Consider the following 20,638-nt stretch of genomic DNA (forward strand, 5'->3'; position numbering starts at 1 on the left):
TATAATTTTCGATTTTCAAAAAAAAAAATTTGAAAAAAATAATTTTAAAAAGTTCGAATTTGAAAAAGTATAATTCGAAAATATAAAAAAAAAATATTTTTTTCTTTTTTTTTTATTTATTTAAATAATGATTTATTATATATATAGATAGCAAGGGTATAAGAGTCTTTTGCCACTTATTATATATATAGATAGCAAAGGTATAAGAGTCTTTTGTCACTTAATGAATAATATATTTTTGAAAATGTCAATTTATTGGTGGTTAAGATGAAAAGTGGTACCATGAAAATGTTAAACATAAAATTTCTCCAAGATTTTAACACCGTAAACTCGTCCGTATTACTTTTGGTTTTTGGAATATGCCGGATTATAAAATTAGGGGGAAAAAATTACATCATTGAAATTCATCCAAATGGAAAGTGAAAACTATCTATTCCGTAGTGTAAAAATTATCTTTACCAGAATACTCTATTGCAACACCGCTTCTGAAAACTGTAGGAACTTCATCCACTCCATAATTCATGTCAAAACTTCAAAAAAATTATAAGAAAACCAAATTCTCATCATCATATATACGTTTCACCATTTCTGTTGACAAATTCTTCAGTACAGTTTTCTTTAACACATTCTTCCGCTTGTTATAATTAAAATATATTTTTAAGCAATTTTAACTTAGTCCAGATTTTATTTTAACATGTAAACTGTATGTTATATATTATTGGCTACGAATTTTTCAACAGACTGAAAAGAAAAGTTGTGGACAAATTAACAGAAACCACAGTTTATGTGGCTTCCTTATTATGTACATTTATGGTTCTTAAAAGTACTGGCTTCCTAGGGTGAATCTTTAAATTAACTTCACCCTTTATGACTAATCAAAGTGACACATAGATTATTAATTAAAAAAATATTAAATTAAATAAAAAATAGCTACAAAAAATAAAAACGCTAATTTTAACGACGCTAACGCTTCCAGCTAAACCCTAAACCCTAAACCCTAAATCTTAAATTCTAAACGCTATACCCTAAATTCTAAACTCAAATCCAAACCCAAACCCTATACCCTAAACCATAATCCTAGATCCTAAACCCAAATATATACCCTGAACCCAAAAACTAGACTATAAACCTAAAATCTATACCCTAAACCCAAGTCCTAGACCCTAAACCCAAACCGTAAATCCTAAACCCAAAACCTATACCCTAAACCCAAATCCTAGACCTAAAACCCAAATGGTAAACCCTAAACTCAAACCCCAAACTTAGATGCTATAGGGTTTGGGTTAAGGTTTACAGTTTGGGTTTAGAATCTAAAAATTGGGTTTAAGGTATAAGGTTTAGGTTTATAGTCTATTTTTTGGGTTTAAGGTATATAATTTGGGCTTAGGGTCTAGAATTAGGGGTTAGGGTCTAAGATTAGAGTTTAAGATTTACGGTTTGGGTTTAGGGTATAGAGTTTAGGTTTATAGTCTAGTTTTTGGGTTTATGGTATATAATTTGGGTTTAGGGTCTAGGATTAGGGTTTAGGGTATAGGGTTTAGAATTTAAGATTTAGGGTTTATGGTTTGGCTGAAAGCGTTAGCGTCGTTAAAATTAGTGTTTTTATTTTTTGTAGTTATTTTTTGTTTAATTTAATGTTTTTTAATTAATAATTTATGTGTCACTTTAATTGGTCATAAATAGTGAGGTGAATTTAAAGGTTCACCCTAGAGAGTGAACCTAAGTTCAGTCCTTCTTAAAATGGGCAAGTTCGTGCTTGCGACTCTTTTTAAACTACAGTTAGTTCTTAAACGTTATACAATCTTTTAGGTTACGGCCAAAACTAATTAAAAAAAAAACTTTTGCAACCGGGCATCAACTCGTAACTTCATATTGTAAATCGGTATAATTTTTTTTCTAACTTACAATCTTCTAAAACTTTATTTAAAAAGTCCGTTGTTTTTTTAAAGCTCATATACGTATGTTTTCTATCAAAGTATATCTTTGTACATAGCTATTATTATCTAATACTCATTTCGTGTCAAAAAGATTCATATTTTAGAAAGAAAAAAAATGGTTTCAAAAAGATGCTCCCTCCGTTCCCGAAAGTAAGATTTTTTAGATTTTTTTCTTGTTTCACAAATATAGATTTTCTATATTGTTAAGGTATTTTTTTATACTTTTGAGGAAAATTAATTGAGAATATTTGAGTTGATTAAATTTCATTAGTGGAAAGTTATTGGAAAGTGTATAATAAAGTAAAAAATAAATTAAATTATAAACATTTATTAAATTGTTAATAAGCGTGTATACTCTAGAAAATATTACTTTCGGGAACAGATGGAGTATATGTTTTATATTTTCAATGCATAAATTAATTGCAAATTGTAAACTTCAAAAAACATAATGGTGTTTATGAAGATTTTATTGGTTAAAACTTAAAAGTTGTGGGGAATAGTTGATAACTGAAAATAATGCATTGGTAACTAAAATTTGATATGTTTTTTTAATAAGTGTGAAAAACCTAAAACATACGTATTTCTGAAACGAATGAGTATCGTTAAAAGGTCATGATTTACCATTTATTATGTTTCCTATAAGTTACAGTTTTCTATCTTATATATGTATCTTTTTCTTTGAATTACCTAGACTAGAAACCCACCTTTTGCTATATACTATATATATATATATATATATATATATATATATATAATATTTCTTAAATATTTACTTCCGTATAAATCTTCTCCAAAGTCGTTTAAAGTTGACCATGAAAAATATTCGTAGCAAAGTAACTTTGGTGAATTTCATTGAAATTAGCGTTTGACACCCCACAAAAAAACATGCAAGATACAAGTAATGTCTAGGTTAAATTCAGAAACAAAGAGACGTTTTTCTATAATGCGGGAATTATTTTAAGAATGAAATTATAGCGAGCTATCTTAGATTTTTTTTTTTTGTATACTTACCAATTTCGAAGATAAACAGGAAATCATTTTTTTTCTGTAAATCGGTTTGCGGATAGAGTTTTTTCTTCTCTCTCTCGTTTTCCTTATTTGGTTAACATGGTCTACTGGAAGGACCAATACTAAGGTTATCTGATCCATGCACCGGTTAAAGTTATGTTTAGTTTCGTATGGTTCAGTTCAGTGAAGAGATGTCTCAATTGATAGATATGGTTTTAAAGTAGAAAAAGTATGAGAAAAACCTGATAATTTTTTTCAAAAAAAAAAAAGCTGATAAATTGAAAAACACGGTTTAACTAAACATTATTACAATCACACTTGCAAGAAACTGAATATGACGAAACAGTACATATATTAAATAATAATTCACATTCAGAAAAAAAAAGCCAACACCAACAACAACATAAGCACAAGCTTATGTTCAATAAGGTACCATATATTAAGATAACATTGATTTATAATCACATAAACCATGCCATTGTCCATCTCCGTTAGTTGTGTACGGAATGTCCAATACCAGGGCTATGTCCAGGTACCGTGGGCCTAAAGGTATCAACACCGTGGCTCGGTGGCGGCTGAAGTGGCTCAGCCGGTGGTAATAGCGGCACAGAGCCATCAGCGCTGATTTCCTCAGCCGTCCCGATGGTGGACGTGGTGAGTGTTCGGCCTTCAACGGAACCGAGCTCTTGTTTAATAGTCAAAAGCAACATAAATGCAAAAAGGTAAACATTAATTCTCGCCATTGATTAAAAACCCGAAACGAGAATTAGAAAAATAAATATGTAGTTTATAATATATAGTCGAGGCGAGTATGTATTATGTGTCGATGTATGCAACCTCTTGGAACATTTGGTCTATTTATAGAGATGAAATATAGTACATCACATGGGCGCAACACTTGAGATGTTATTTTAAATATTTTAGTTAAAGAGTCCGTGTGCTTTACAACTATTAGTAAGTACTAAATGATTAAGAATAGTATTTATTTTCCTTAATTCATAGCTGCCCTTTCATGATATAAGCTTAGTCGTCCTTCTCTATCCATGGATATTCCGAATAGATCCTATTTGTTGAAGTTTATTTTAATATATCCATAAAGGTATAGATTTTGACTACATAATATGTTTTGTAACTAATCGTTCATAATACAAATGACATATCAAGAATTGAGTCACAATATAAACCAAGAATTTGGTGTTGTTGTTCCGATGATCAGTAAAGTATTTTGAATATCAAGCTTTGCTTTTGAGAAAGTATTTTGAAAATTATTTTGAAGGCCTATCAAAACTCCAAGCTGAAGAAGCTCGAGTGAAGAAAATCGGCTGAAGCAAGTGCAGCAAAAACTCTCAGTTAGTCCTAACATCTCTTATAAACTCTCTAACATCTCTTAAAGGGATAAACAAAAGAAGACATTATGAAGTCCTTTCGACACCATCAATCATTGTCAAACTAGTGGAAATAAGGAACCGCATCACCTCAATAGAAACATGGGAATACAAGGCTTTTATGAACTGATGTGCATCAGTTTTCCTGACGGACCAACCAGTCAACAACAAAGATGTTTTCGGATAACTCGCGCAAGTTTATTATGTTTCTCTGGCTGGTAATAGATTGATTAAGCTGTCTCGACGGGACCCTAAACCTCTGATAATTACAACTGCAAATTGTTTTGCATTAATAGTTCTCAAGTTTCCCTTTTCTAGTTGGCGATGGTTGTGGAGACTTTCATCCTTTTTCAGAGACTTCCATGTGCATTTCTTGGTGAAATGAGTAAGCTATGCTTCGTCCCTTTTGAAGTCTCCCTACATAACGGTCCAATCCAGTTATCCTCTTCTACCTCCTCCTTGATTGAGGATGGCTGTGTTCTCAAGGTCTTGTCGGGTAGGCCTCCCGTACTATCCATTTGACTTTGTGCCATCGTTGGTTACTATCAGGCTTAGAAGCATCGTGTGTGCTTGTTAGTATCCATGGCATTCTTATCCTCAGCTCCAATATCAACGTCGAGTATAGAGGACTGCTTTATGTTCAGTGTTGGACTTGTGTGAATAGTATTCCTATCTACCGTACTTTCAGTTTCGATATTGCTGTTGTAGCTATCGTTCTTTTGGCCATCTTGGCTATCGTTTCATTTTCATTTGTATTGAACTTTTACTCCATTCTTGGAGATTAAGATAGCAATAAAGGCTTAAGTTGACAAAAAAAACAATGAAACAATACGAACTAAACATAAACATTAACGTTTTCTTTGAGAGTTTATTTTTGTCTAAAACTTCTTTTACTCAATATAGTCTGTTAAAGACAATAACAAAAAAAATTGATAGGATATGTTGTTTCAAAAAAGCCTAAACAAGCTTTTGAAAAACACATCTAAACCATTAAAAATATGATCAGTCAGATGTGACTTCACGAGAAATCATTGATGAAATCCATACCAAAATTAGGTTGAATTTTGCCAATACATTGATACCAAAATGATCTTGTTCTGCGTCTTTAAGAATCAAAATATTTTCCCGCATCACAACGGATTGCAATCACTCATTGCCTATACGTTAAAAATTCTCTAAATAAAGACAGATTTTTTCTTTGGTTAGATATGTTCCGGAAGAGGTCCCTTCAAAAAGGTTTGCTCCAAAACCTGTCGAACAATCTGTGATAACTATTACAACGAAGATCGAAGCAAAACAAATATATCTTTGATTATAAAAACCAGAGGAAAAAACAAAAATCCCCAGAAACTTTGAAAAAAAACAATCAGAATAAAATTATAATACTTGAAAGAAAAAAAAACTATTAGGGAGAAGAAATTATTAAAAGAGAAATCAAAGAAGAAGAAGAAACCTGAATAAAATCATAATACTAGAAAGCAAAAAAAAAATATTCAGAATAAAATTATAATACTTTTCTATGAGTTTGATATACTAAAAAGAAAAGAAAAAAAAACATACTCCTTCCGTTCCCGGAATTTTGTTTTTCTAGAGTATTCAAACATATTAAGAATATAACGAATGTTTAGAATTAAATTTGTTGCTTACTTTAAAATATATTTTTCAATAACCATCAACCAATAGTATTTAACAAATTCAAAAATTTCAATTAATATTATACAATTTATCAACATTAATTACTAGAATTATCTTTAAAATCTAGAAAATATGTCATTGTGGAACATAAATTAAATCTAGAAAAAATAAATTGCGAGGACGGAGTGAGTATTTAATTCGTGTTGTCAGCTCACTTTTAAATTTTTATCAAACATGCATGTAAATGTGTAAAATGACCCCAAATTTAGTAAACATTATTAAGAACAGAAAGACCATAGTTTTTTAAAAAACTAATTTCAATTATCTCCATCAAGTTATATATTTTAAAAATTTAGAAAATATATCATTGTGGAACAAAAAATAAATCTAAAAATCTTTCTTTCGAAGACTGAGTAAATATTTAATTAGTGTCACCAGCTCACTTTTAAAGTTTTATCAAACATGCATGTACATGTGTAAAATGACCCCAAATTTAGTAAACATTATTAAGAACAGAAAGATCCCAATTTTTTAAAAAAGTAGTTTCATTTCCCTACTTCAAGTTTTATATTTTAAAAATCGAAAAAATCTATCATTGTGGAACAAAAATATAAATCTAGAAAATCTTATGATGATGGAATAAGTATTTAATTAGTGTCGTCAGCTCAATTTTAAAGTTTTATCAAACATGCATATAAATGTGTAAAATAACCCCAAATTTAGTAAACATTTTTAAGAACAAAAGACCCCAATTTTTTTAAACTAATTACAATTCTCTCCATCAAATTTTATATTTTCATTTTATTGGTACATGTAATGGCAAATATGTGATTTAGCGACAGATGGGAGGGTTTTTAAAAGTAGTTACACCACAATTATTACGCTACCTTGTTCCCGTCCCGTTAAGTCACCGCCGAAAACCGACACGTGTCACTCAATCTACTCAGCAGCATGCGATCCAAATAACGGCGCCTTCAGTTACCCGTCAAAGATTCCCCGTCACTGTAACGGGACCACAGAAACAACGCCATCTCTCTATCACGACACGAACTCAAAACTCAATCCCGACCGTTAAAGCAAAACTCCATCTTCTTCTTGCTTCTTCTGTCTATCGTCTTCCTCGTCCTCTTCAGCTCTAATCATCTCTCTCTCTCTCTCGGAGACTTTAACGTCACGGACACGCAATGGTGAGAAAATGCAGAAAAGCTAAAGGGACGGTGGGAGCTTCGTCTACGTATATGCAGCTTCGCAGCCGGAGAATCGTTTACAGATCGGAAAAAGCTAGAACGTCGTCGTCTTGTTGCGCGAGTAACAACAATGGAGTTATAGATCTGGAGGTGGTTCAATACTAGTATTAAATACGGATTCTAGAATCTTGTAACTGTAGAAAATATAATCATTAATTTTTTTTAATTTAATTTAATGTTTTTTTGGAAAATTTATGAGGATTTTCATTTACTGCTCTCTAGCTAGATCTTCGGCTTGTTTTTTTCTTTTCGAAAATTTGAATTTTTCTCATTGTTGTTGTTACAGGAGGAAAGAGACGGTGAGACTGAAACGTCGTCGTGTCGACGGTGAGTAAATGTTTTAAAATCATTTGAAATTTGAAGGTTTATGAATTTTCCCGGTTCTTGTTTCATTATATTAATTTACTCTCTCTTCTAATTATTTTTTTTCGGGAGTAGTAAGGGGAAGCTATTTGAAAACCTTAGAGAGAAAAAGTCGAGCAAATCTATGGAGAATTCACAGCAAATCGTAGCTAGTTTTGATTCCGCCGGGAAAGAATCATCGGATTGTTGTTGCAGCCGGAGAGCATCTTTGTCAACGACGGAGGATAAGGGGAAACCAACGGCGGAGCAACCACCAACGGCAGTGGAGATTGAAGAGTTTTTCGTGGAAGCTGAGAAACAGCTCCATGATAAATTCAAGAAGAAGTAAGTTTACAATTTTTCAACTTTATTTTATTTTTATGTCAATTTTATTTATAACTTGCCAATTTACAATTTAAGAGAATGTTTTTTCAAAAAACAAAGTTGAGTTTTATACCATTTTGAGTTTTTGACAAACTATACAGAGACTACAAGTAGCAGAACAACTTAAGAGAGTTTTTTTTCTTTAACTACAACTTAAGAGAGCTTTTTTTTTTTTTTTTTTTGAAAAACAACTTAAGAGAGTTTGTATTTTTGTTTGTTCATTATAGGTATAACTTTGATTTCGAAAAGGAGAAGCCATTAGAAGGATGCTACGAGTGGGTTAAATTATCAGAGTAATGAAGAAAAATGATGATGGTGATGAATGAAGCATACGTTTATTTAACTTTTAGTATCTAATTTTCAGAGAATAATTCCAATTTATTTATTTCTAGAATAGAAGCTTTTGTGAGGAAAGATTTGTAGCAGAATGTTTGAAAGTACGAATCTGCACAGAAATAAAGGCTTTTTGGGGTTTCAGAACAGATATTGTTTTCTGCAAAAGTGAAAAAAGATAAACCCAGAAAAGCTGTGTCTTTTTGCTTAACTCTCTTCTTCTTCTCTCTTGTTGTACAGTTTTGTTTTGTTTTGTGGACTATATATTTCTATTTCCCATATTTCTATATTCCCACTCATTTTTTGTCCTCTCATTATAATGATTTTTCCGAAAATTCCCTAAGCGTTTTGGTCTTTCAGTGCGTTTTAAACATCACAAACGCTTTTCTGAAATTCTAAATATTCTTATCAATGGATATATACATCAAAGCTCAACTAGTTAAGTACTAATAAGTTAATAACTAATCAGGTTCTAAATTTTTAATGAAAACAAAATATGATTCTATCTTTGTTTAGCAACAACTTAATTTTTGATAAAAAAAAATAATCAAAACCAGCAAGTTTACGCCTTACTCTAAACCCTAAAGTTTACCATATTCACCTTCCTTAGAGCATCATTAACGGGGTCTTTTAAGCCCGTCTCTTAGTGTTTTTAAAATTTTTTTTTTAAAAAAAAAAGCTATTATCCGAAACTACGTCTCTTAATCAAGCAAAAGAAGAGACGTCTCTTCTGACTCTCTCTATCGTGAAGAAGGAAGAAAAAAGAAGAAGCCATAGTAGGAGTAGGACTTTTCCGGTGTAATCTCTTCGTCTCCTTTCCTCTGCAAATCCTCCCAGGTTATCATTTTCTCATCTTTTCGAGTTTAATTGATTTCTCTCCAATTTTCCAAATTCTTTAGAGCTTCTTTCCAATTTGCAGCCCAAGGATTTGGGGATGTTGATGCCAATCTTTCTTCGTAATAATGCCTAACTTAATTCGATTTTTTTTGTCAGATGTTGATGATGTTGCTCTCTGTTTCTCTCTGTTTGGAGATTTGAGGATGTGAGAAATTCCACTCAATAGCTGACCATGAATCCTCATACGATGACGGAACCGGATGCTCCGGCGCGCGGCGGTACTGGATCGATACGGCAAGGCAGTTAGCAGATTTGACAATCTCTGTGACGTAGTTGTGGTAAATGGGAGAGAAAGGTGACTCGATGATCCAAGCTCCGCCGTGGATGTAGATGAGAAGAGGTAGATTCTTACCGGCGGTGGTTTTGTGAGGGAGGAAGAGACGGACGGAGAGGTTATGCTCCGGTGAGTATAGTACGTCTTTTGTAACGATGTCGTTTGTTTTGTCTAGTGATGTTGGAATGATTTCGGTGCCGCTGAGACGCTCGACGCGACCGTCTTTGTAAATCCTGATGAAGGGAAGATGCTCGGAGACGTTTGATGATGAATTTGTTTTTTTTTTTGTGTGTTCAGTTGCTGATGTGAATGTCAAAAACAATGGTGGTCGCACTGCTCTTCATTATGCAGCAAGGGATGGTTGGAAATCACTCAGCTTTATTTTAAATCAAATGAACGTGTGCCTACCGAGTTGAAGAAATCAATCATGCAAGCCCGAGGGGAGAAGAAGCTCACCCATTCCCAACTTGCTCAAGTACACTACTTCTCTCTTCACTCTGTCTCTTTTTTTTTTCTCTTGTAATGATGCTAATATGAAGATGTGTTGGTTGTGTAGCTGATCAATGAGAAGCCACAAGTGATCCAAGAATACGAGTCTGGGAAGGCAAGGCTGGTCAGTTGAGTACATGCTTACAGGTCAGAGATATACTCGGTCTATCATTGGAAGGTGAATTTCAGTTTCCACTTACTAGTTTCTTTTCTTGCAAAATTGATATACTGAGTTTAATAGTATCCATTGGTCTGATCAGAATATACACCTGTTAGAATTTGGGAATATGTGATAGATATTATTATCTCTAAAACGAGAAATTTTTGTTTCTTAACTAGAGTTCTGATTTGATGTGCAATGTTAAAATTTTTATAATGTTAAAATTTTTGTTTTTAAGAACTCCTAAATAAGAAACTAGCATTGTAGTGAAAAATTAAGGTGTCTCTTAACTAGAGTTCTTAATTACATTTAATTACTAAAATATTTATTAAGAGATCTAAATGGGTTTGTGGGATAATGATGCTCTTAGTTTTCTGACTTTTTTTGTTTTATTGAAATTGTGATATTTAACATAATTTTAGTCCACTAGTCAACATTTCAATCACCCTTTTATGCACCAACCCGTACCAACCATACCAACTGTTCTACCAATCAGAATATCAAATAGTATGACGATAGACTCCTGATTGTCTTAGACGATTACTCTGATATCTATAGATTAATAGAAAACCATCAGCATTCCGTCACAAGGCACTTTCGTTGAAAGAAAAAACATTGTAAAGTATATAACAAATCCACTACGCATACGTCATCCTCACCCGTCTCGATAGTCGATATAAGTGTTCCTTTACCAGGTTTCATGCAAATTATAAAAATCAAAAAAATTGTTTATACTCATAACAAATACATGCGACTCTTTGAACTTTTGTTAAATTTCACTTTTTATGACTCTAAAGTTACAGAAACTTAGATATGTCCATATAAAATTTTATATTAAATCCTTAAGAAGATATTTTATGTAACAAAAAAATCAGTATATATCAACATTTATTTTGAAACCAGAAGAATTATTAGGATATAGTGGGTCGAGTAATTTTAATGTTTTTCCAAAATACATATACTGTTGTTTAAATCACATTATTACAAATGATGCAAAAAATGATTTTGGACTAGTTTCCGGGGACTTAAAAACAAAGCTTTTCTCATGGACCATTTGGGTACATTTGTCTAATTTTTTTCTCATGGACCATTTGTTTGTTTTTTCTAAACTCGACGTTGTAGTTTTCTTCTTAAAAAAAAATAAGCCCCGCATTTTTTAACCCAATAAAAACCCTTTCCAGGATGGAGCTACCCATAACTAGTCAGGGGAAGAGCTACAACGGTTCAGAGACGCACACATAAGATACGTATAATATAATCTATAAACGAAAAATAGATGATAGAAAATGTTCATAGGTTTTTTTTTTTGTAACTTGGCTTTCATATATTAAAATGCATGAGAATTAAAATGTTTACAAGCCCAAAGCTAGTTTAAGTAAGTAAGCCCAGTTTTTGTTAAACCAGAAATCAGAAATCAAAAGAGTAATTAAGCCCATTAAACCAGTTGATGTCCATTAGGTAGGAGGTTACGGAGAGTGAAAGTTACGGAGTTCGCAAAGGGCAGAGCGATCGTGAGAGTCCCGATCATTCAGTTGAAAACCAAATTTGCATCAACTTGGAGCTTATTGCTGGATTAGATGGTCTGAAGGAGGAGATCCTGTTTGTGACTTGAGTGATGATGTTTTTTGTAATGGAGTCAGTTGAGCGGAAGACTGAACGGTGAAGACGAGAGTTGCGTTCTGTCCAGATCGCATAAATATGTAGTGTAGCCACAGGTTGGTGGGGTTCACTGATAGGCAGTCCAGTTGCCCTGCCCTCTAATCCACTCCACTCCATTCCACGACTATTTGTACAAAACGAAATATGAGTTCGTTCATGTTGGCTAGCTTTGGCCATTCCAGTTTTCTTAGTAATTAATGTAAGTGTAAAATGCAACAAAATAAAATAGCGCAGAAGATATATCAAGGGATAATGAATATAAGCAAACATATATTATCATATTAGAAAGCAAACACTTTTTGCTATATTAGAAATTATATTAAACAATTATTTTTGCAATATTTGTTCAATCATGTTTACGCTAACGCCCTATCAATTGCTACCGAACGATTTTTAAGTTATATAAATTTATGTTTCTTTGTGGTCTGATACGTCAACCCTAACTACTCAAGATGATCCCAAGAGCACTTACCAAGAGATTCTCATTTTTCTTCCATAAAATCACCTTTCGGACATGATTGGTTCAGTACTTTAGAAAGTTTTGATGGGCTGATGGGGACGAGGAATGTTTGGACTAGTCTCTCTCCTCTACATGCGGAGGTGGAAGCGCTACTCTGGGCAATGAGATTTATGAGAAACTTACATCAATTTTAGGTTACGTTTGCAACGGATTGTTCTCAGTTGGTGAAGATGGTTTTAGAACCAGAAGAATGACCAGTTTTTGCAAGTTATTTGGAAGATTTAAAAGTCCTGAAAGAAAGTTTCCTTCGATCAGAGATTATCTATGTACCAAAGACGCAAAATACGAAGGCGGATAACTTAGCACGCAGTGTCAGAAAGCAAACCGTCTTTTGTCATTCACATGGATCAAGATCTCCCGATTTGGTTCACAGAGTCAGTATGAACCTGTATAAGTTGATGACAAAAAAAAAAATCACCTTTCGGTGTCTTATCGTTTCTTCATCAATTTCTTGACCATTTTATAATGTTTTCATGTTCCCAGAACCTTAATCCAAAGATCTTTAAGAAATCCATGAATATGGATAACTTTCATATTAATAAGTATATGTTTTTTTTTTGAAATTGCACTTATTCATTTTTTTTAAGCATAAGTTTGTTTTCCAATTTTATGTTATTTTTTCAGTAAGACATATATTTGCTTCTTAAGTTTATCTTATTCTAACTCAGCATCTTGCATCCACATGATTTGTTTGCTTTGCATACCTTCTGTATTAACAACAAATAACTTCATCAAGACATACATATAAAATTTTCTGACTTGAATCTTCAATTAAAGTTTGTAATTTCGATTTATATATTCTTTATTTGATTTGTAAGGTTCGGTATATATAATTTGGATGCGAGTTGTTACAGAAAAATATTAACTACAATATAGTAGTTTACTTAACTATGATTCGATTGCATAATAAAAGGTATTTTTGGTGTTGTTCATTTTTACGCTTTGTGACTTGTATGCCCTTAAACGAAGAGATTCTTCCAAAGCAGTGTTTTCCAAAATAAACGGAGAAGAAAAGAAAGAAGAAAAAGAGAAAACAAAATGGAAGTTAAAAGATCCCATCAAACAAAAACCATATTTGTAAGGTGCAAGCTAAGGTTAGTCACACCAAATGCAATTTCATCGATGTCAATCTGATTTATGATAAGTTGGGCCCGATTATCTAACTACAAGTGTCTAGTGAAGTATGCGGTAGTAATATAGGATCAATCCATAATGAGTGATGACCTGACGACCACACATAGAATCATCAGGCAAGCTACTAGCTCAAACAATTAAAAAGATTGTTTAATAAAATCAATAAAACAAAAAACAAACAAGCCAGAAATAATTATCACGAGTTTGTTAACCAACGGATAAAGAGTTAGATATTGGAAATCTTCAGAGATCTCTTTTTACTTTTTAGTATTATTATACCAATTTATCTTTGGCAAGAGTGTCACCGAAATGTTGGAGACCATAAACATTTTAGTAAAGTGTTAACAAAAATATTTTTTTTTTACAAATTTTGAGAGTCTTTTTCAATGTAAATTTTTTTTTAAAAAAATTGAAGCCCTGGTCCAATGTTTCATTCAATTATGTTCAAGACCATCTTTGGTATGTTTCAATTTATTTTTATCAGCAACCACTGAAATATGTTGAAATTCATTTCAACTATTAATATGAATCAAATCCAAAACAAAGGTCAAATGAGCGCAAAAAGTTTCTTTCCTCGTCAAGAAGGTGAACTTATTACGACAAAAATACATGAAATCAATCAAAACAAACAAACAAAAACTAAGTGAAAAAAACTCTTATTGCACGTTCTAATGATGTGGTATATGATATATACATTACTCCAACCAAAACAAGATTATCTTCTTCTTTTTTTGTCGTAACTGCAATTCTCTTCTTCTTGGTCTGTCACTGTAATTCACCAACAGGTGCCTCGTTGAGCCATAGGAAGTGAATGAAATCGTACAGCTTCGCGCTGACACTAACCTGCAATCACGGAAAAAACATATACAAAGATTTTTTTCTTAAAAACCAGAACATGAGCTTTCAAACATTTTTGTAGGAGAGAATATTAAACCTTGTAAGGAGTAGGGTTTAATCTTCTCATATGATCAGGTCGCATGTTTTCAAGCTGTTTGATGCAACGGTCTCGTATCTCTTTCAATGGTGGTAATTCTTCTCTTGCTTCACCTTAATAACACAGACAAAAGAGAGATATTAGAAGCTGAATCGGTTATATTATTATATTACAGTAAAGTAAAACATTTTTACCAGCACTTCCACGCCAGTAACATTTGAGGAGCTCTTCAACACGTTGCGGCACTACGTATGCTCTTTTGGATTCATTAAAAGGATGACGACACAGTAAACGCTCACCAACCTTTATAATCCATTACAAAAAAAAAAAAGAGAATAATCATGTAAAATGAAATAAGGTAAAAATGTTAATTATCTTCTTTTTTTTTTTACCTTTGGAGGTGGCTCATTCTCTCCTGTCATTATATCCACTAGTGGATAACCTTCTTTTCCATACAATCTGTAACTTCGCTTTTTACACGGTATTGATACCTAAGCAGATGAGATTGATAATCATATTAAGTGATATGTTACATTGAATGATAGAAGCACAAGAGAGTGTTATAACCTTTGTAACATCTTCAGAAAGTTTGATCCGAGGCTGATTGTTTATCTCCACAAGTTTGAAAACGCAGCCTAAGGCAGCTTGCGCATAGCACGTGACTAAGTAAGTCCCAATACCAAAAGCGTCCACCTCATGTCCCTACCAAAATAAAAATGAATGCATATGCTTTAATACATATCATATCTTAGGTGGCACTTGAGGCAAAGGTTAGGGAATTCACCTGTTTGTTTAAAGCATCGATAGTCTCTTCATTCAGATCATTACTAGCGGTGACGATCATCTTCCCAAAACCAGGCACTTTAAGTTCTCTCTCTACTGCGCAGAAGAAATTTCTGGCCTCTGTTGATAGATATGCTAAGTCACCTGAGTCCAGTCTAATACCTAATGCTTTGTATCTGCACATCATCTAGTATCAGATTCTCGTATGCACCTGAATAAGAAGAAAGATAAAGAGATTCTTACACACCCTAAGTCGTTCAGAGCTAAAGCAACTGCACAGAAGTTAGGGATCCCACTCTTCATCACCTGTAAGAACGTTGACAACAGTTACTACTTTGTAGCTTTTGTAACGTTAGCACCAACAGCTATTATTACTCACATCGTATGTATCTACAAGCGCAAGAAAGGCTTTGGGGAATGCCAGTGCATATGAGATGAAAGCTGCTAGCTCGCTTTGATTTGTCTCAGAGAAAAAGCCACTTAGAGAAGGTGAATACTATCATCATCATCCACAAGTAACCAAAAAAATGAGATTAAAAAATTCATAAATATGTAGCAGGAGTAGAACAATGATCCTGTGACAAACCTGAATCTTTGTTAGCCATGTCTGAACTAGACTAATAAAGTCATCACATGTGGTTTCCCCATCAGCACTCTGAAGCACTTTGTCAACAATCTCATCAGTGCTCTGTAAACCAAAGTTCGAGTAACTATATTTAAACTACTAGTGATATTGACAGAGCATAAGATAGAAAAAGTATATCAGAGCCATCGCTAATAAAGTTCTAACACAAAGGCATTGATTCAAACCTTTCCTTGTATTTTACAGATTAAACAGAACCATTTTTTTCAAGAAACTTTATGTTATTTCTCTAATTGCTAAATTTGTATAAAATATATTTATTTAATTTTTTTGCTGAAGTGGACTGACCATGAATGAGCTAACAAAAGCATGGGAATGTGTGCCACGGAGAGGTATCCCAAAAAGTTTTCCAGCTGCTACATTGCTGCCATTGGCATATACACACAATAAGACAAGGCATATCATTTCTACTTTCCCTTTGTAACAGTTTTAAGAATAAACGAGAAAGATCAAAAACACCAATAGCTTACCTTGTTGCATCAAAACCTCCAAGATAGCAATACTTGGATGCGCTTATTGCGCCATCAGGTCCCTAAGATACCAAAACTAACAACATCAATTCACGTGGAAAAAGATTTACAATAATCTATTAGGAAACAAGAGTATAGAAACCTGAGCTCTCCGAGCACCAAACTCAAGCAGACTCTTAGACTTGCCGGCAACAAACCGGTGTCTTGCTGCGTTGGTAGCTACCAAAGATGCAAAATTGACAAGATTGAGGAACGGAGTTTCCAACAATTGAACAACCTATGAATGTGATTTTACAACAACCAAACCATCGTTTATAATCTTATTTAAAAAAAGAAAAAAAAGAAAAAAAACGAGGAACATCAGAGAGACTCACACCAACAGGTCCTTCAACTCTCATGAGAGGCACCTTAGGGAAAACAACAGTCCCTTCAGGAATCGCATAGACTTCAACGTCGGAGCAATCAAGCCCTCTCAGATAATCACAGAAAGCTTCCTAATTTCAATCAAAACACACATGGAATCAAATCAGAAGTAAATAATAACAAGAAGAAATCAAATTCAGAAATCAGGATACCTCAGATCCAGGCAAGGAGTCACGAACGTAATCGATCTCTTGATGGGTCAATTTGAAATTGGCGAGGAACTTGACACACTCTTCTAACCCAGCGAAGACAGTGTACTCGCCGCCAAACGGGTTCTTACGAAAGTACAGATCGAAGCTGTAAAAGGACACATAAAGATCAGAACTTTAATCACATACGAAGAGAGAGGAGGAGGAGGAGGAGGAGGGTTTGTTTAGATACACGGATCGTTCGTTTTGTTTGCCAGCTTTCCAATAAGCGTAAGCCATGGTGAATTGGTACAGATCGTTGAGGAGAGGTGTGACCATCGGGTTTGTGGGTCCTTCTATGACCCGACCCGGTTCCTTCCCATTCTCTTTCGGCTCCATTGTTTGTGTCTCCAATTTGTTGTGGTAACAAAAATAAATGGCTTCGTGTTTGTTTGGTTACAGTGAGACTAGTTTGGTGGTCAGAGGAGAAGAAAATTAAAAATGGAGAATTTAAAGAGACTACGACAACCACATAAACAAAACCCTTTGACCTAGTCTTACCCTTTAATTGGAGTGCTATTGATTTTGTTAATTTTTCTTTTTGATAATTATAACAAAACAAAAAGAATCTGTGGAAAATTTGATTTTAACTTGTTTGACCAGGTGGGTGGAATAATTGTTTTTTATACAAGTTTGTAATACCAAACTCTAAATTATCATTTAACCAAAAGTTTTATCACTTTCTAAAATAATTTTTGGAGTAATTTTAATTATTTCTGGATGATCTTGGTATATGCCAACGAGTGTCCACCGAAACTGAGCCATAAAACATGCTGGAGGCATTTAGGTTGCCGCATTTTGGTAGCCGGTACTCGAATATAAATGACAGAATTTACAACCGTGAATTTTTTACCATCAGACCATAAGCGATCGGTTGAGTAATTTTAATTTTATGACACGTTTGATATCATTTCCAAATTCATTTTAAAAAATCAAAAACAAAATCAAAATTTTAAATTTGTTATAAAAAGTTAAATTAACTTTTCTAAATTATTTACAAATGTTTTAAAATAAATTATTTACAAATGTTTCAGCTTTGACCTAGTCTTACCCTTTAATTAGAGTGCTATTGATTTTGTTAATTTTCTTTTTGATAATTAACAAAACGAAAAATCTGTGGAAATTTTGATTTTAACTTGTTTGACCAGGTGGGTGGAATAACTGTTTTTTTATACAAGTTTGTAATACCAAACGCTAAATTATCTTTTAACCAAAATTTATCACTTTCTAAACCAATTTTTGGGACAATTTCAATTTTAACACTAGTTTGATATTATTTTCAATTTACGTTTAAAAATATATATTTTTATAAATGCTTTAAATTTATAAAAAAAATTAAATTGTTTTTTTTTTTAATTATTTATAAGTGCTTAAGAATGATCTTTTAAATTATTTATAAGTGCTTAAGAATAATTTATAAAATTTTATAAACTCATTCTACATCCTAAATATTAAACTCTAAACAACAATCACTAAACATAACCTCTTTCAACATTGTTGGGCCTGGAAATTTATTGGGCCTTTAAACCCTAGAACATGGGTTTTATTTGGGGTTTTTTCCTTTAACTATGCGTCTTCTCTGTACCCATCATCACATCGGAAGAGAAACAACACGACGATCGGAAAAACTCGAAAGATGCATTGCGGCGCGGTGGCTAACGGACGGAATCGACGACTGTTACTTAGCGTAGGCAGGAGCTTTGCCGCCAGATCATTTTCTTCTTCTTCCTCGTCTCCATTATCCGGTGATTGATAGTATTTCTTCCCCTTCTTATGATTCGCATTTCCGCTATTTCGTTTCAACGTCTAGAACTGTTGCTTGAGATCGTTCGGCGAATGTAAGATTTGATTCTTATCGTTGAGCTCAAGCTGAACTTAAACTACCTATGAATTGAAGTTAACTGGTGGTGATACTGATTATTCGTTTTTTGCAGAACATGAATGTTTCATCAAGGAGGTAGCCAAAGCTCAGCCTCCTCAGCATTTGACTCAGCTGCTTAGCATTTTCACAGCTAGAGGTAGATCAAATCTTTACATTGACTTGGTTTCGTAGATTTTGCATTGACTTGTATTTGTTTTTTATGTATCAGGCAAATCCATAGTTTCTCCTGGTGCCAAGCAAGGCTTGTTGCCTCTTGCTATTCCATTGGTGAGAATGAGCCCAGGTATGATTGATTATACATAAGTTTTAAACCACATTCGTTTCGACCACAAGACTTGTATAAGTTTGTGTGACTTAAATCTTTCATTTTTCAGGTTCTTCAATCGCTTTACTACGTTGGCCAACAGCTCGTCCTAGGTCAGAGGCTCCTTTCTGCTTCTCTTCCTGTTTCGTGACATCTTATCATTTGTTTCCTGTGTTTGCAGTATGGAGATGCCTGTGGTGGAAGTTCAGAAACATGGGGTTTGGTTTTTAGCCAACAATGTAATGAGATGCCTTGAGCTAGGGTTCATTTTCTGTTTTAGCATGGCTGTTTGTTCATTCTCATATCAACTTCATTGGCCAACATTTCAGGTTGATCAGTTCATTCACAGAATATTGGTGGAAGAAGATATCTCTAAACCCGAGGAATCCAGCCAAGTGATCTTCGATGCTGCAGGTGAAGCTGGGAAGAAACTTTACAGTAAAGGTGACTTTGCCAGATCAGAGCTGATGGATTTAGATCTCTATCTTTTAAGAAAGGTACATATGTTGAACGTTTTGATATCAGTCTCTTTCTCGGCACGTGGATGTTGTTGGGATGATTATTAGCTTTGTTGTTCAGGTCGGACTGTTTCCGGATTCTCTAGAACGCAAAGTTATTCGACATATTGAGAATGGAGACCATGTAAGGCTAGTCATAACGTCTATTCTGTTGTGGTTGACCTTTTTTTTTCTTAATTAACTTCATGTGCTACTAATACAAGGTTTCAGCTTTGGTGGCTGCCGAGTTTTATACGAAGAGAGGAAACTTTCCCGGATTTGCTCGGCCTTTTGCTTTTAACGCAAAGGTTTTGCTAAAGTTCGTATAATCCTCCCTCACCAGCCCTCTTTCTTTCATGTTAATGCTTACGTCTTCTTTAGAAAACGCTAAGACCTCTATGGTTTTGTAGACTTGGGCGTAGCTTAGAAGCGAAAGATGCGGCTAGGGGTGCTCTGAAATCTTCGTGGTGGACCTTAGGATGCAGATACGAGGTACAGTTCCTTGAATGTCGTTGAATCATTTCGGTAATTGAAAAGAGAAGAGAAGAAAGCGTTGAATATATGAAATGGATGCATAGGAAATTGCTCGAATAGCAGAGTGGGGAGAAGAGCAAATTGTGCAGTACAAAGAAAAAGTTACAGGAGAAGGACGACAACGGGATATATCTAGGGGAAAGCCAAGGGCCCAGGTTCGTTCTTTACCTTGTCTCATTTCAGAAACGCATCTGGATACAAAGGATTGAAACAGAACTTGTAATTGTCAGGCATCTTATGACGAGGCTGGGTTGTTATTGGATCTAGCGTCACTTGAAGGGACCTGGGACGAGTCACGTGAACGGGTTGCTCAGTGCTACAAAGATGCTGGACTAAACGACATGGCCAACTTTGTTCTGTACAGAGACTGAGATGTCTCTTTTCAAGATCACTTGATCAGTGGTACTGATGTGGTTTTCCGAGACTTGACATGAAGTGGAAGGCGAATGGTATTTGCATACTGTGTCCACATTTGAAATTTACATAAACCCTAGATTCATTGGGTCAAAAAGATTACTGATTGTATCTTTTTTGAGACTAGAAGTGAAATGAAACAGAATGATCATCTCATTGGGT

At 33.8% G+C, this 20,638-nt stretch overlaps 4 protein-coding genes and 1 long non-coding RNA gene across 5 annotated transcripts; 3 read left to right on the forward strand and 2 right to left on the reverse strand.

The window, feature by feature from the left end:
* Positions 1 to 3,436: 3,436 nt before the first annotated feature.
* Positions 3,437 to 3,688, reverse strand: LOC106311492. The gene has a single exon (XM_013748674.1). The coding sequence runs from the start codon at positions 3,686 to 3,688 to the stop codon at positions 3,437 to 3,439; it is 252 nt and encodes an 83-aa protein (XP_013604128.1).
* A 3,348-nt stretch (positions 3,689 to 7,036) lies between these two features.
* LOC106309787 (cyclin-dependent kinase inhibitor 1) lies at positions 7,037 to 8,482 on the forward strand. The gene is made up of 4 exons (XM_013746922.1): positions 7,037 to 7,302; positions 7,499 to 7,539; positions 7,651 to 7,899; positions 8,166 to 8,482. The coding sequence occupies exons 1-4, from the start codon at positions 7,150 to 7,152 to the stop codon at positions 8,233 to 8,235; spliced, it is 513 nt and encodes a 170-aa protein (XP_013602376.1). The 5' UTR covers positions 7,037 to 7,149; the 3' UTR covers positions 8,236 to 8,482.
* A 785-nt stretch (positions 8,483 to 9,267) lies between these two features.
* Positions 9,268 to 10,209, forward strand: LOC106311300. Its single transcript, XR_001263977.1, has 3 exons — positions 9,268 to 9,571; positions 9,740 to 9,917; positions 9,999 to 10,209. It is a non-coding gene; the product is annotated as an uncharacterized LOC106311300 (long non-coding RNA).
* Positions 10,210 to 13,956: 3,747 nt separating this feature from the next.
* Positions 13,957 to 17,278, reverse strand: LOC106307492 (nicotinate phosphoribosyltransferase 2). The gene is made up of 15 exons (XM_013744469.1): positions 17,039 to 17,278; positions 16,810 to 16,954; positions 16,609 to 16,728; positions 16,377 to 16,511; positions 16,235 to 16,296; positions 16,053 to 16,128; positions 15,708 to 15,809; positions 15,501 to 15,617; positions 15,369 to 15,427; positions 15,123 to 15,297; positions 14,906 to 15,040; positions 14,731 to 14,829; positions 14,533 to 14,641; positions 14,339 to 14,451; positions 13,957 to 14,247 (listed from the first exon to the last, which is right to left on the reverse strand). Exons 1-15 carry the CDS (start codon positions 17,182 to 17,184, stop codon positions 14,170 to 14,172), a joined length of 1,671 nt encoding a protein of 556 aa, XP_013599923.1. The 5' UTR covers positions 17,185 to 17,278; the 3' UTR covers positions 13,957 to 14,169.
* Positions 17,279 to 18,442: 1,164 nt separating this feature from the next.
* Positions 18,443 to 20,632, forward strand: LOC106312682. Its single transcript, XM_013750292.1, has 11 exons — positions 18,443 to 18,590; positions 18,780 to 18,863; positions 18,936 to 19,010; positions 19,102 to 19,144; positions 19,213 to 19,270; positions 19,361 to 19,528; positions 19,611 to 19,673; positions 19,753 to 19,847; positions 19,939 to 20,020; positions 20,107 to 20,217; positions 20,293 to 20,632. Exons 1-11 carry the CDS (start codon positions 18,482 to 18,484, stop codon positions 20,431 to 20,433), a joined length of 1,029 nt encoding a protein of 342 aa, XP_013605746.1. The 5' UTR covers positions 18,443 to 18,481; the 3' UTR covers positions 20,434 to 20,632.
* Positions 20,633 to 20,638: the final 6 nt, after the last annotated feature.

Source organism: Brassica oleracea, chromosome C8 (genome assembly GCF_000695525.1).
Source record: "Brassica oleracea var. oleracea cultivar TO1000 chromosome C8, BOL, whole genome shotgun sequence".
NCBI classification, from domain to species: Eukaryota; Viridiplantae; Streptophyta; class Magnoliopsida; order Brassicales; family Brassicaceae; genus Brassica; species Brassica oleracea.